The sequence below is a fragment of the Protopterus annectens genome, chromosome 15.part0, assembly GCF_019279795.1.
Source record: "Protopterus annectens isolate FY-2018-M chromosome 15.part0, PAN1.0, whole genome shotgun sequence".
NCBI lineage: Eukaryota > Metazoa > Chordata > Ceratodontiformes > Protopteridae > Protopterus > Protopterus annectens.
The window spans coordinates 538,974,258-538,990,623 of NC_056749.1; the positions used below are offsets into that span (position 1 = coordinate 538,974,258).

Consider the following 16,366-nt stretch of genomic DNA (forward strand, 5'->3'; position numbering starts at 1 on the left):
AGATTGACCCCTATGAAAGTCCATTTCAGAATAAGAGAACCTTGCCCAAAATGCAGACCAGGGGACATTATTTATTGGTAAGCACCTGGTGGTTGACTGACCCACATGGCAGAGTTAGCCTCACCCCAAAAATGCTGTGTAGAGCTGTTATGTGGCCTTACCACTCACCAGGCAAAGGGTGGAGCAACTGTAATACAGGCAGATGGGAGCAGGTCACAGTACAGTGAACTAGACTTTACAGTATAAACTGGGTAACAGGAGGTGTGATTCACTTCTTTGCTGGAGGATTCAGAGGCAGGAGGTTAAAAGCACTGGCTGGGTATAGTTTGTCATAATTCTACATGCAGCATTTCTTCTGGAACTAGACTTTTTAGTCAGTGATGGTCACTCATTCTGCAACTGCCTTCAGGAGAGGCCTCTGGTGGATATGGAAATACTTGCAAGCTCCTGGCTTTGTGCCAGACAGATGGACTTTGGGCTAGTATAAGAAAGTTATCTCGGTGCAGCAGTGAGTTGTACAAAAGAAAACACTGCCTGTTAGGTGTGTGTGTTTGTGTGCATGTGCTGGTGTGTTTATGCACGTGCCTAGCAACTATTGAGTTCTTGGACTTCTAGGAGACCATGGGAGCGGCACTTGGTAGGATATACCTATCTGGAGGGGCATAAGTGGAGGAATAGCTTTCCTGATCTGAATATGAATGGTGACGTGCAAGCAAAAAGCTATTTATAACTGTAGCAGGTAGCAATGTACTTTGGGTCAGTGATTGACAAAATTTTTATAGTCATGTTATAAAGGCTAAGACCATATATTCTGGACAGATGGAACAAGAAAGGTGTTATGCTGTCAACAGATCATGAGCTGGTGGTGATTTGAGTCGGACAGCAGCAGCAGCTGCCGAGACCAAGAAAACCCTAATGTGGTGAAGGTATCATGAGAATGCCTACAAAATGTTTCTGTGTGGGATGAGCTCTACTGTAACTCTGGAAAAGCTTTTCTCATTTACCAAGGAAGGTCAAGAACATTTAGAGTAAATGGATCCTTTTCAAAACCACAGGAAGATAAACTGGTGCCAAGGATTGTCTGAGGATGATTATTTGCCATGGTGATAATCCTAGGACCAACTCATGATCATCACCAGGTAAGGAAATAGGCCTTCCACAAAATGCTAGTAGGAGGGCCCTCAGATCTGTCAAGTAAGTACCAACAAGACAAGAACACAGCAACTGAAGCATTCTTGAAAGCAATAACAAGGAAGTGGGAGGAGGTTGAAAAGGTCATGGATTCCTTATGGTATGGCACCTTCAAATAACCTCAGGGAAGTTATAGCAAACCATCAGTAAAGTTCTGAAAAAACATCTGACAGCTTGGCGAGGACAGAGCTTAGGCTGTTCTCAGCATGAGTACAGAAATACTGACCTCAAATGGGGACATTTTTGGGAGGTGAAATAAACACTGTAAGGAACTTCAGAACCTAAAGGACAAGGCTGGCCCAGAAGCAACTAGCAGGACTAGATTCATTTCTGTAACTGAGATAAATGCATTAGTTAAACAGATTTGTGTTGTTAAGGCTGCAGGACTGGAAGAAATACATCAAGGAATTGTAAAGGTGCTGAATATTGCTGGGTGCCATGGTTAAATCACATTTCTAATGTTGCAGGCATGGCAGGGGGAGTATTACTGGACTGGCAGACTAGTTAGTGGTCCACATTTTCAGAAGGGTGAACAGGGTTGTGTGTTCCAGTTATGGAATGAACGTGCTACTTAGACTCCCTAAGAAAGACCGCATAATGCCACTACAAAGGAGACTTCATTTAACAGCCGAATGGCGCATTCAGGAAGATTAATATGAAATGCATCCCAGCTGTGTAACAATAAATTTGCTTTTTTGTCCTTGCATAGATATGGGAGGGGGTTTGGAGCCACTTGTTTATCCCACTCATAATCTTTGCTATTTTCTTTTCCCTGCTTATCACCAAAACACTCCTACAGACTTGCTCTTGATTCCACACACGCATTTCTTTGGCACAGTAGATTTAGAAACGTTAGAGTCCTCATAGCTTAAATATTCCTTGTATCTGCTCAGTTTGACCAGCCTGTATTTATTTCCAGATTCAAATAGTCATTTTGGTGCTGCATGAGTAAGCCCAGGTATGCTCTGCCTCAATATGGTCAGCTTCACTTTATTTCCACTCTACCCTTATTTTCACCTCTTTACTCACTGCACTTATATTTCACCAACTACACCTCCTTTCCAATCTAACCCACTCCCTGCCATCCATCCATACCTTCAGCCAATCAGATCTTAACTCTGATCTAACCAGTCACTGCCAAGCACATCTACATTCCAACAGTCCTACTCAACCTTCGAAGATATAAATTATCTCTACAGTTAACACCTCCCCGCTCTCACTTTAATTGTTTCGGGACTTACACAAAAGCCAAGCAAATCTTAACTCTCCATCTACCTGATCCCTGCCCTACACTTCTGTACCTCAGCTCTCTTATTCAGCCTTAGACAACATACCTTAGTCTATTCCAGTAGGATAATATCTCACACCTACCTTTCTATGACCTTAGTCTTTCCTCATGTTCCTCCTCTAACATTTTTCTACTGTCGCAATAAATTCTAATCTGTTTCCTCTCTAAGTTAACCAGTTGAGTGAAACTTTATTCATTTCTCATAACTCTCGAATTCAGACTTAGGTGGCACATAAGGTATTTTCTTTATTTATTTGTCTTGTGGTGCAGCAAAGAATCCCACTTGACCCTCACCCCTGCTCCACTGGCCTTATGTGACAGATACAGCCTCTTCCTTTTCTTTAAGATTTTGGTCACAACAAATGCTCTTACTTCCGCCCATGCTAAACTCCCATGGCCTTAGCTGCAGGTGGGGCCTTTCTTTTTACCTACTAGCCTGCACTCATTGCCTTCAGCAATAAATAGTAGATAAGGTTTCCTTTTTACATACAAGACTGTGGCTTAAAGTGACTTATTAAGGCCTCTTCTTTATAGTGCTTATATCATGTTATCGAAAGATGAAAATAGCGAACGCTATTTCATCGGCCCCAAAACATCTAAACATGAAAATATCGAACATTCAGAACAGCAAATTTTTCCCTTGGAAAAAATTTGCTGCTCCGAAACACATACACACAACACAAGCACATCAAACAAACAGCAACCACACACATACACTTAAATTCCTACATCTAACGCTACACTAAACTAAACATACACTACTATCTACCCACTTACCTTAACCCAAACCCCAAGGTATCGCACACTCACCTAACTGGCGCCCTAACCCTAACTCACTTAAACCGTCCCTAACCCTAAAGTCTGTCACTATAGCATACACGCCTAACCCGCGCCCTAACCCTAACTCACTTAACCCACCCCTAACCCTAACGTACAAACAATCGCACACTTACCTGAACCTAACCTGTAACTTTCCACCACAGCGCTAAGAATAGCGAAACCACAGAAACAGCCAACTGAATTCTTTCCCGAGGAAAGAATTCGCTGTTCTGCAGCTTCGCTATTCTTAGCGTTTGCTGAATAGTGTTTGATATCAGAACATTCGAAGTTTTAATACTTCGATGTTCTGATATAGACTCTCTTTATACACCAGACTTCTGATGCTATAGTGACAGTTGTCTCCTCCTCAGTTCTGCTCCATTGGCCTTAGGCATGAGTATATGCCCTGTTAAGGTAAGGATTCCATTGGTGGGGATTGTTTTTGGTGTTAGATCTGAGCTTACTTCCGAAAGGTACGGCAGCTTCAATGCAGCCATTTACCTGTTTGTACAGGGTTTCTGTAAATAGGGTTGAGAGGGTGGCCTAATGGTTAAGATGTTTGTCCTACAAACACAAGGTGCAGGGTTTGAGTCTCACAAGGGATAATTGGCTAGGCTTAAAATGGCTCGCAAGGGCAGTTAGCTTAGTACTAGCCTATGCTATCCAAAATGCTATGCTAATTCTGCACAAGTTTGCTGTGTTCTTGGGGTTTGGGGAGCCATGAATTCTGACAAACTGCCTTTTAATAGGACATCATTTGCTTTAGAATTATTCTCATTATGGGTTTAGTTGGATTTACCCAGGCTGATTTTTATTTTAAGGGAGACAACTCTGCGGTCCAACCTCACAAATGAGGATGTGACACAGGAGGCGTGTAATACTCTCTCATTTTGGTAAGTACTAAGTCCGATACATTTGATCTTGTGGTTGGAGTGCACACTACCTGGTCCAGTGAGTTTGTTTTGATAAAGTCCAGGAAGATTTGTGCCTGTGAGTTAGAGGCAGTGTACTTTTCCCAGTCTATACAGGGATAATTAAAGTATCCTATTCATAAGGTATTTGGTTGGATGGCGAGTACCTCTGATAGGCCTAGGTAATAGTTGTAAGCTTCATAGAAGGTGACCTGTAGTTGCCCAGGACATGGTAAGGAACCTTGTCTATGAAGACTTGAATGCAGGTGAACTCCAGGGCATCATCCTGTTTAACCGACCTGGAGTTGTATTTGTTGCTAATGTAGATCGAGACACTTCCACCTTTAGCCACAGTTTGTGCTGCTGTTGGTCTAAATGTGAGGAAGGTGATGTAACCTTCCACTGTTGAAGTACTTCCCATAACTTAAAATCAAGCCTAGGTAACAGCACAGATGTCCACATTCTCCAGAATTTGGAGAGCTTGCAAGGAGGGTATGGGGTTCCTTGCTTAGGCTACTAGCAGTGAGCTGTAATCTCTTAAGTTTGCTATGATGTTGGTAGATTTGTCATTTTGACATTGCCTAAAAAAGGCTCTAAGGGATGGGTAAACTTTTGGCCAACATCCAGTATGCCAGGGGGACAGGTGCAGAAAATCCTTGGCAAAGCAATGTGGTCTGTTAGCCATGTCCTCCTATGATGATAGACATTGGATTCCACTAAATGTGCACTGATAGTTCCTATTCCAAAATTCACCTATCCCTCAGCAGCAAAGGATTACAGACCCTTCTCAGTATGGTGTCAGTTGAAAAATCCTGCATGACCAAATTTTACATATTAATACAAGATCCTTGCTCTCCAGCATGGTTTCAAATCAGGGCACAACACTCTCAGCACAATATACTCTTTTACTGACAGAATATGTGCATCATTTAAAAAATCTATATATGTTGGTGTAATTTTCATAGATCTAAAGTGATCCGTCAAGATCACCAGACCATCCTTAACAATAACTTCCCTGCTTAGTCTAGCAGAAGCATATTGGTGTCAAGTAGGAATGGAAATCAAACCAGAAGTAGATAAAAATCAGGCAGCAACTGAATGTGCCAAAAAAACAAAAAGAATATAAGGTGAAGGACCAGATGAGAAGGCAAGAAATGTGGAAATGCATATAGTTGCAAGTATAGAAAACTTCTGGAAGAACCTCGTGTTGATCAGGATTGAATGCAGGAATTGTTAAGGAGAGATGAATTCAACCAAAAGATGAAAGGTTAATATTGGCGACCCAAGATAGTGGGCTGCATACACATTAGTTTACAAAGTCCATTGAACATGTGGGAGTAACAGACAAATGTAGATTTTGTAAAATAGAATTGGAAACAGTTGCACACCTCGTTGCTGGTTGTGATATACTAATGACAGAATGACTGTATACTGAAAGGTATAATAATGTGACAAGACTGTTGCACTGGGGATTGTGCAAACATTATGGTACTGAAGTGGCTGAAAAACACTGGAAACATGAGCCACAAAGTATCACAGAAAATGATGAAGTTTATATCACATGGGATCACCCATTACCAACAGTTCAAAAGACAGATCCAAGAAAATTGGATATTGTGGACCATGAAAAGAAGACAAAAGACATTGATCATTGAAATCGCCACACCCAGTGACTACAGTGTATTGCGTACAGACACAAAGTCATAAAATATCAGGATTTGCAGGCAGAAATGAGAGCAATGTGGAAAAAGAGATACCCAGACAGTTCCAATAGAAGTAGGAGCAATGGGTCTTATAAAAAGTAATCGACAATTGTATTTAGATATGCTACCAATACATGTAACTCCATACGAATTGCAGGAGTTGTCATTACTGGGCACATTGCATGTGCTGCAAAGAGCACTTCTGGCTGACATCAAAGACTGAAACAATACTAATTTCATGAACTTTAATCATAATTTATTTTAGGACCGGGGGTTCACTCCCATCATGGTATTAGAAACCCAAAAGACTTTGAGAAATTAAAAAAAAAATAAACTGCAGTTATTTGGTTTCAGACCCCCTTCCTTAACTTGGTTCTCCAACTGTCTTACTCAAAGGACCTTCCCTATTGCCAGTTCAACCTTACCTTCTGAATAGTGCACCTTCTTCTATGGTATGCCTCAGGGTTCAGTGTTTAGCCACTTGCTATCATCTTTGTTACTAATATACCCTCTGTTATTCCCCCTCTACTAATACCCTTTATGTTGATGACATTATTAGGCATGACTCTGGCCCTACTTCTCATAGCCAGGAAAACAAACTAAAAAAAAAAAATAATAATAATATTCTCCTCTGTAAATGGCTGTTTAATGACCAACTCACCCTGAATATTTCAAAGACTGCAGCCATGCGCTTCAACCCCAGATAAAATTATGTAGCCCTACCCAACTTTGCATTTCCACCCCAAATAATGTCATCAAGCAGGTCATTCAAAACTTTCAACTGCATGGTATAAAGGGAAGGAGCCCTGCCTATGACCCATGCAACCAGGCTTCAGTTAGTGGCCCTACTACTGGAGGAGCTGATGAGGGGAGGGAGAGAAATTAAGAGGCTGTGTACATGCTGGCGTGAATGACCTGAGACATACCTCCCCCGACTACATGAAAAGAGACATAGAGGAGCTCTCTGATCATGTAGCCCAGGCCGGTATGACCCTGATCTTGAGCAGCATCTTACCCTCACCTAGAATGATGCCACAGTATAAAGACAAAATGATCGATTTTAACAATTGGCTAAAATTTTGGTGTCATTCAAAGGGGATCCAGTGTCTGTCAGCCTGGGATGACATGCTCGACAAGCCACGTTGCTTTGTTAGGGACGGCTTGCACCTGTCACCCCTGGGCTTTTGGATGTTGGCAAAGGCTCTTGCCACCCCCATAGTGCCTTTTTTAGGCAAGGCTCAAAAGTCAAACCCACCTCCATAGACAGCACAAGGAACAAGAAACTAAGGGTAATGCTGCTAAACGCCAGAAGTCTTAACCTCAAGATGCACGCACCCGAAGCTTTCCTCAGTATGGAGAACATCGATATCTGTGCAGTGACAGAAACCTGGTTCAAGGCTCCAGAGAGCACCCCAGCTCTACCAGGTTATACCTCATATCATGCTTTTCGGCCCCAAAACCCGGACCGAACCACAAAAGGAGGGGGAGTTTCCATATTTATCAAGGATATCCACACCGCCAGGTTAGTGGCATTGCACGAAGTATCGGAGACCATCCATGTGCAACTGACAGTGAGCAAGACTGCTTTTCAGTTTATAGCATCCTACAGACCACCATCTCAAAGTCAGGAATCCCACTCGGCTTTCCTGAAAACATTGGAGAACATGAAGATCTCTCCGAACACCATTATATTGGGCGACTTCAACTACCCAAACATAGACTGGGAGCATTACTCAAGCCCCAGCACCTTAGCCCAAAGGTTCCTGGAATTTATAAACTCAAATGCTATGGAACAACTAGTCACCACTCCCACAAGAGGGGATAACATACTAGACCTGATCATTATCAACATGGGGACTCTATGCTCCATACCAAAATTATATCCCTCATTGGTAAGATCAGACCATAAATTAATTTCACTGGATATCCACATCCCGACCCCACCCCAAGCCCAGAAAACCACAGTGAAAAACTTCTCAAAAGTGAACTTCACACTTCTCAAAACCAAAGTGGAATCCTTCAAGGCCCCAGGGCCAGTGGAAACTACGGCCCAAACTGCAGAATCCTATATAAACGCATTCTACAGACATCTCCAGGAATGCATGGATCATGCTATCCCAAACAAAATCAAGACCCAATCACCCAAAGGCAGGCACCCAGTCTGGTGGACCCCAGCCATAAATAAACTGTACAACAGAAGGAGGAAGCTACTACATGATAGAGCAAAATCCCTAAACGGGAAGGCATCTCTGATCAGTACTAGCAAAAAAATTACGATCCCTCATAAAATCCTCCAAGGCCAGCTTCGAGAAAAAAATTGCACAGGACACTAAAGACAATCATAAGTCTTTTTTCAGTTATGTTAGGAACCTGGGATGCAAATCCCAGACTTGTTCTGAGTTGATTCTAAATGACAAAAAATACACTGAACCCACAGACTTCGCCAATATCCTGGCAGACCGGTTCAGTGCAAACTTCTCCACCCCCCCCCAAAAAGAGCAAGTATCTATCTCGGCAGAGTGCAGCCTCCCAAACATCTCTGATGCTCAGGTGAAGGCCGCCCTCTCCAAAGCTAAAAACACTGCTTCCATGGGACCAGATGGCGTCCCGGGTTGCGTCCTACATGAACTCCAAGAAGAACTAATCCCTCAAGTAAAACTGCTGTACAATCTCAGCCTCACTACAGGATATGTGCCCAAAGAATGGCGTACAGCAACAGTGGTCCCACTCCACAAAGGTGGCGCCTCTACGGACCCTTGAAACTATTGCCCCATAAGCTTGACTAGCCTAGTCTGCAAGGTTATGGAGGGGATCATCATGGAACTCATAAACAAAGACATTGGGGACCTACTGACACTAGATCCTACCCAATTTGGCTTCGTCAAGGGCAGATCCTGCCTTTTGAACCTGGTCGACTTCTTCGAAACAGTCACCAAGGCCATAGATGAAGGGAAGGTAGTCCACACAGCCTATCTGGACCTCGCAAAGGCATTTGACACAATACCCCATTCGGGCATCATAGATAAGCTATCCAGCCTAAATATAAACCCCTATGTCACAAGATGGATCTCAAATTGGCTCAAAGACAGAACCCACAGAGTCAGAGTTGCTGGAGCCATGTCAGACTCAAAACCGGTCACAAGTGGCATCCCACAAGGTTCTGTCCTGGGACCTCTCTTGTTCGGTATTTACTTTTCTGAGGTACAGGCCAATGTGGGAGGACTATGGCTCACCAAGTTCGCAGATGACTGCAAACTGGGTGCCATATTCGACTCTCTAGCTGATACAAACATCCTTCAAAAAGGTCTCACAGAGACGGATAACTGGTGCCAGAGCCATGGTCTAAAGCTAAATGCCAAAAAGTGTATAGTCATACTCTTTGGCAAAAACAATGTTCCCACAAATTACCACATAGGTGGTAACCCATTAAGTACAGAGAAAGTAATTAGGGATCTGGAGACCCAAGTTGATAGCAATCTCTCCTTTGACAACCACATTGCCAAAGTGGTTAGAAAGACCTTCTACATAGCCCACCTCATCATGAAAGGATTCACATCTAGATCAAGAGAGGTAATCATGCCCCTTTATTCATCCCTCATCAGGCCCATCATAAAATACAATGCCCCCTTTGGGATGTACCTTACCCGACACCTGCAGCAATTAGAAAGACCCCAAAAGTACCTCACCAGGAGGATCAAGGGACTCAAACAGATGCCATATGCTGCTCGGTTAAAAAAACGCCAGCTCTACTCAGTTGCATACCACCTACTTCGAGGCGATCTATGCCTGACATATAAAACTATGTCTAACCCAGAATTAATGGACATGCTCCACCACAGTAAATCTAAATCCCTTAGAGCCACGCGTTCAAGGGACTTGATCCTCAGCACAGAAATAAATAGAACATGCTGGAGGGACAGATTCATAACTCAGAGGCTCCCTTCGCTCTGGAATAGAATTCCAATTCATGTTAGGCAGAGCACCTCACTGACTCTCTTTAAGAAGAATCTTGATGGGGGATCGTAGGTTTGTCCCGGGGATTACTTCCGTGTCACTATTAGACAGAGGCACAGTAAACTAAACTTTAAAAAGGGCACAGTATACTCAAATCAAGGGGTGGTGTAAGCCAAACACAATCGGGCTAGGCTTATAAATGCCCCAGGGCAGATAGCCTAGTATGAACCTATGAACATTTACCTGGAGTGAGGGAGGGATGTGGTCTGTGTCCTGAGGAGAGATGTAGCTGCTGAATTGCTGTTGAACAAAATAAATTGCAAGCTAGGTTAAAGGGGGTGGAGCTACTATGAAGGCGACATGCTACCACAGAGACAGACTGCAGCCTCATAATGCCTCATTGCATGCTCCTTGAGGGTGGATCCCCAGACAGACATATCCCTACAAATATTTCGACCTTCACTTCAATGACTGAATGCCTGTAGTGAACCCAGAACTGACACAGGGAAGTTATGGCATAAAATCCATTTGTCTGCAGTATGGCACACTCTCTCTCTCTCTCTCTCTCTCTCTCTGGATAATTCAGCTCTCACCTCTGGTGGCCAATTCGATTGACACATCCAGTGGTCAAAGGGAAACATAAGGCCCAACTGAGTGGCTGGGGAAGTAAGCCAATGGTCAGCAGAAGGCAGCTGAAAGACAAAGAAAAAAACAAGGTCATTCAATAAAAGTATCTGGAGCTGATGCTTAAGCCCTTGCCTTTCTTTAAAACACATAACAAATACAGTATAAACCAGAGATACTCAACAACTGAAGGCTTACCGTTTCTAAATCTAATCATTTACGAATTCCGCCAAAGCTGCTGCTGCCAAAAATGTTCTTATCCCCCAGACCACAATACTTTTTCCCCACTAACTGCTTTCAACTCTTCCCAAAGCACTCATGCATTGCAGACTACTTTTAACACAATTTGCCTATTTATTCATCTGGCCCCATGATATGAGCATCATTGAACCGAGATTCAAATGGCAAACTGGTTCTCAACAGCCAGCTGGGGTCACACAAAAGATACTGTCTCACTCTCAGGAATAAATGCATTCTCTGTTGCTCTTTTACAAACCCAGTAGTGAAAATGACAAGTCCATCATTTTTCCAAAGACCCAATTTCCCCTGGAATGTACGTGAAAAAAGTGTTTTTAACATGGCTCCTGCTAACTAAAGTTATTGACCTGAAAGCAGTCATAAAGAAATAAGCTACCCTATCTTAAGAGAAAAAAATAACTTCCGGAACACTTTAAAACAACTTATACATGCAAGCTGTGTTTTTTAAACACTCTGCCTGCTGGCAAATAGACCCCCCCCTTGACCAATGTAACCCATTCATTCCTCAAGGGTGCAGGAGGCAAGTGCCATCACAGCCCAGTTGTGTCCCAGTGTGGTGAAAAACAGTTGTGTGCTAATCTGGCTCCTAACATCCCTCTGCAGCTTCTGAGGGACACTTGTGCTGATGGTCTTTGGGAGAGGAGCATGTGAGCTTCCCTGCATGACTGTGCACTGACCTATGCAGCTACCACATGGGAGCACATCCCTCTGGGCCAGACTCCATGGGTCCCCATTGGGTATCACCCATTTAGCAAGCTAAGTCACCTTTCTCTCCCCATGCTGCTTCCTGACATCTTGCCACCCATTCCCACCACCCTCCATGCCTGCTAACTGAACACCGGTCATAGTTAGGGTTGTACCATGGGGTGAGGATACTCCTGTTCCCTGTTCCAGTGTTATTGACAATTCTAACATGTTTCTGTGCACACTGTTCAACTTTACCTTTCAGCTTTGATAAAGCAGATTCTGAAAAGAACTAAATATTGTATCTTTAGATTAGCAAATATGTATATGTGTTCCACCTGTATATAGCCAAGTATGTATATCCTTACTCAGTTTCTTGCTATACACTGTGCTGAAACCATTTATGTCCAACGAATTAACACTACTGTGTTTGTAATTAATTACACCATGTATTCTGTGCAAAAAATGTAACTGCTTACTTGAATTACATGCCTGCCTTTTATGCTCATGTTGTGGCTAAAAAGGATGCAAGAACCAGCCCACCTGCCTGATAAACAAATCAATTAATAAATAAATAATTACCGTGTGCATTGTGGACCTGTTGAAGGCATATGACATGCCTGCAATGTTCTCAGGGAGGTATAACAACATGTGGTGTCCCAGGGCTCCTGCTGTGTGCAGGAATTATGTTTGCATACTTAGAACTAATTAAAGTTTATTCAGTGTGGGTATTGGACTCTACAAAGGACACATCTTGTCTCCTTCCTTTTCAAGATTTTAATGGCCAGTATATCAATCTATATTTGAGGTTTTGAAAGCATCCATTTTCAAGACATAAGTGTTAATATCTGTGTTGTTTGCAGACAGCTTTATTCCTTATGAGCCAAGGCAGGGTGAAGTTGTCAGCTGCCTTGGGCACAAGGTGTTAGGGGCATAATCATGGCAAATATAATAATGACAGATGATAGTTTTTTTTCCTTATTTTTGGTCCTCAATTTGAAGAGAGGACTTTTTGAGTGCACCAGACTGGGGAACTGCAGAGGGGAACTTGACATGGTAGCTACAGCTTTGGTCTGAAGTGACTGTGATCTTTTGTGTGCACTGTAGTCTTTTGCTGCTGAGTTTGAATTGCTTAGGAAGTAGGAGAGCCCCATTAAAGCTGAGATCATGCTTATTTTTTCTAGAAAACTGAGGATGACTTTTTGCAGGTGAGTTGTTTTTAGAATATTAGTGTCTTGCTTTACTGAAGACCTCCCACACACCCAGCCTTCAGCTTGTCCATGCAGCAGAAATAGGCTTTCATCAGGCTGAACATTTGGTCATTGACTGCCTGTGTCTGCTCTTCTGCAGCTCCCAGCATGTTATAGACTGGTGTCACTAGCCTAGGTTCAAGTGAGTAATCTTTGAAGGGGACACCTGGTCCTGAAGATGGAGTGGGTAATCAGTAAAACCTTAATCAATATTTAGAGGAACATCTACAAGGTAAAGATCTTTGCTACATGGGTGGAATTTATTGTGCCAAGCACTCAGAAAAATATGCCATTCCATAGGAGGGATGCATGGCACTGGTTCAGTCCTGTGATGACAGTGGCAGAAAGATTTACTCACCTGCATGAACCACAAGTAAATAGAGGAACAGCTGCAGAAGCAAGTCAGGCACCTACTGTGTCCCTATTCTGTCTTTGACAGGCCCTGTGGCAAGTACGGTGAGGACTATATTTATATATATATATATATGTATATATATATATATATATATATATATATATATATATATATATACACACACACACACACACACACACTTTGATAGCCACAGGAATAGGAAGGCTGCACATTCCCCAGTTCGAGTTTGTGGGCCAAACAAGTTTACCAAAGCCCTCATCTCCCTGTCAACTCTAAACCAGTCAAGCATCGTGTGTTCCTCCAAGTTCCTTGTTTGTATCTCCTCCTCCAATGCCACAGAATGATGCTTCATGCTTTGGAATGCAGTATATGGAAGCATACCTCTCAACTGTCCAGATTTTTGGCTCATATTTTTGGTCTGTTTTTCATAAAATGTGTGGTTTCTGGCAAATCACTGGATGATCTGTGGATTGAAATCACTAAATAATGACATATATTTGAGTTTCAGACTTCAAAATGTATTTATTTATTTGACATTTGTTGACCAGGAATATCTGACTGAACTAGTGCCCTTTTTCAGTGGAGGCCTGGGAGGAAAAGTTCCACAAAAGTACACAAATGATTACAGAAAATTAGTCTATGGGAACAGTAATACTAGTATTTACAAATCACTGTTATGATTGATCAAATACACAAATGTACACAAGGTCTCAAACAATGGTATTCTTATTTGGAGTGTTAAGTATGTAGTCCAGAAATATTTACAAGTTTACAATATTTACACGTTAACAATATTTATAAGGTTACGAGTTACTATTCCAATTGATGGATTACCCAAGGTCAGAGGGGATAGAAGTTGGTAAACAGTTTAGCTAATGTAGTAGAGAAATAGGTTAGAACAAGGTGAGATTAGAAAGTAGGTAAGAGAGGGTGTCAAAGGTAGAGTAGGTTGAGGTTCTAGCTGTAGGGGTGAGAGAGTATGAGTTTATATTGGGTTTTTACTGTGATATGTCCAGGTATTTAACAGGTGTTCTTTTACAGCTTTTTTGAATTTGTGTGCATGGAATATTTTTTTTCTGATGGACATGGATAGCTTGTTCCAGGATAGGTCGGGAGTGTAGCTGTACAGATTTTGGGCTTATATATTTCCAATTCCTTCAGAAAAAGTATGTTAAAACAAATCCTGTTATTCTAGCAAATTTCTAAGTTTATAAGAGCAATATTTAAAATATGTCCCTATTTTTTGGCCTTTGTCCACCCATTTTATTGGGCTTTCTGCAGATTTCTTGTACTAAGAGGTTGAGAGGTATGGATGGAAGCAAGCAGCTCAAAGCTGCTGAACCATGCATTTTCTTCAGTAGCAAAATGAGCAGAAAAGGTGCAGTTTCTGTTTTCATATCCTATCTGTGCATCTTGCCTTTGAATATCAAACTGAATTACACAAGGTAGGAATGATACCCTATTGTAATATAGTTTGTATGTTAGATCTCATTTAAACATTATTATGTAGTCATTTGCATACGGCATTCTTTGCAACGTTCCAAAAGCTGGACATATGCATAACATACCTCTCTGAATTACATGCATACCTCTCTGAATAATATCTTGCTTGTGCTTGTGTGTAGCCAGCACAAATACCAACAGCACATAAGCATGATGTCTGTTGAATACCACCATGTATATTTCAGCTTGTCTTAGAACCCAGGTAGATTCTATAGCATGCACTGTGATAGTGATGTCTTATCAGCCCTGCTCAGCTTGAGATTAACATGACTTTCACAGGGTCAAAAGGTTTAGAAATTTGATGCACTGTCTGATAATGCAGGCTGCTGGTTAACTTTAATAAAAAATGTATCCATTATGCCAAGATGTGGGAAAAGAACCATATGGACTTTCTCTATCAGTATGCATTTTTTTCTCTCTATTTACAAAGCTTCAGTACAGTTTTTAATTCAAGAAACTAAAGATTTGCCATAGGTAAAGTGTGTGTGTGTCTGTGTGTGTGTCTGTGTGTGTGTGTGTGTGTGTGTGTGTGTGTGTGTGTGTGTGTGTGTGTGTGTGTGTGTGTGTGTCTGTGTGAGTGTAAGTATACATCCTGCAATACAGTGGTACCCTGTCCAGGATTAGTCTCACCTCCACACACTTAGAAAGTGCTGGGATAGGTTCCTGGTCCCATTGACCCTGAAATGGATATTACAGTTAATCTGAGAATGACTGAATGAATGAAAAAAAAAAGAGATATCTGTTCTTGTCGTCATTACAGTAGTTTGAAAAAAAAAACAGTCCAGAATTCTGATTATGTCTTAATTGAACAACTACATCCAAAGTGAATATATACTTTGCATCAGTTAATTTTGACATTCTTACAGTTTGCTTGCATGAAATGTAATTACTTTTGATCACCTGTGAGTAATCATTGGCCCATGTACTACATTTGATGAGATGTTTATAACATATTTTGACTATGTTTTCAGAGTCCTACAGCTCCAACAGTCACCTGCCCTACAGAGCCAGCACCCCCACCAGCAACATACAATCCGAGACCACAGGTAACAGTCTTCAATAATTACTACCACAGTACCCCACATCTCCCACCATACTCAGCGTATGACCTACAGGTTTGATACTTTCATTTTTGCATTTGTAATCATTCACATTCTCTAAAGTTTTTGAAAATATAACATTAATGTTCTTAGATGCAATAAAATTGCTATATAATTTAATCAGCTTCTCTATCTCTATATGGTAAGAATTGTTCTTTGAGACAATAGATAAAAAACAGAAAGCTATAGTAACTACTACAGAACTGTTATTGAACATTATCCCTGAGATTCATTAAACCTCTACTGCGTCACATTAAGGGCTGCAATAAAAAGGGCCTGTTAATGCAATACAGCATTTTGCAATTCATAGACTGTTAGCCTCATTATGGGCTAATTTGCATGTCTATGAATTGCAGCTAACTACTGCAAAGTGCAGATCAGCACTTGCCACAGAAGTGGCTATATTGTGTAGGCACACACATCCCTCTCCCTTCATTCACTCTCCCTCACACACAAGTACACATTCAAACCAGGACACATACACCATAGTAACCATAACTGTTCCTGAGTTGGCTGAACATCCCCATTGTCTTCTTTTCCAGTCCTAGGCCATCACAGAGATTGCAGTCCTACATTTGATGTCATCTCCTTCAGTCCCTGGTGTCTAGTGGTAACCCCACCCCTGATACCTGAGCTGAATGCCATCAATGCACAAGAGTTGTATCCTTGGTATCTGGTGTTTCTCCACCCCTTGATCTCTGTACT

At 41.8% G+C, this 16,366-nt stretch overlaps 1 protein-coding gene across 4 annotated transcripts in view; it reads left to right on the plus strand.

Annotated features, from left to right (window-relative positions):
• The window catches only part of TMEM255A (transmembrane protein 255A), a 370,298-nt gene that overhangs the window by 300,222 nt on the left and 53,710 nt on the right, over window positions 1-16,366 (plus strand). For 2 of the 4 annotated variants that reach the window (XM_044057350.1, XM_044057349.1), the window contains one exon: window positions 15,533-15,607. The exons of 1 other annotated variant lie outside the window; for it this stretch is intronic. In XM_044057350.1, coding sequence (XP_043913285.1) covers window positions 15,533-15,607 — 75 coding nt within the window. Of the gene's footprint in view, window positions 1-15,532; window positions 15,677-16,366 lie in introns of all 4 variants that reach the window. One more of the 4 variants, XM_044057348.1, reaches the window with a different exon arrangement.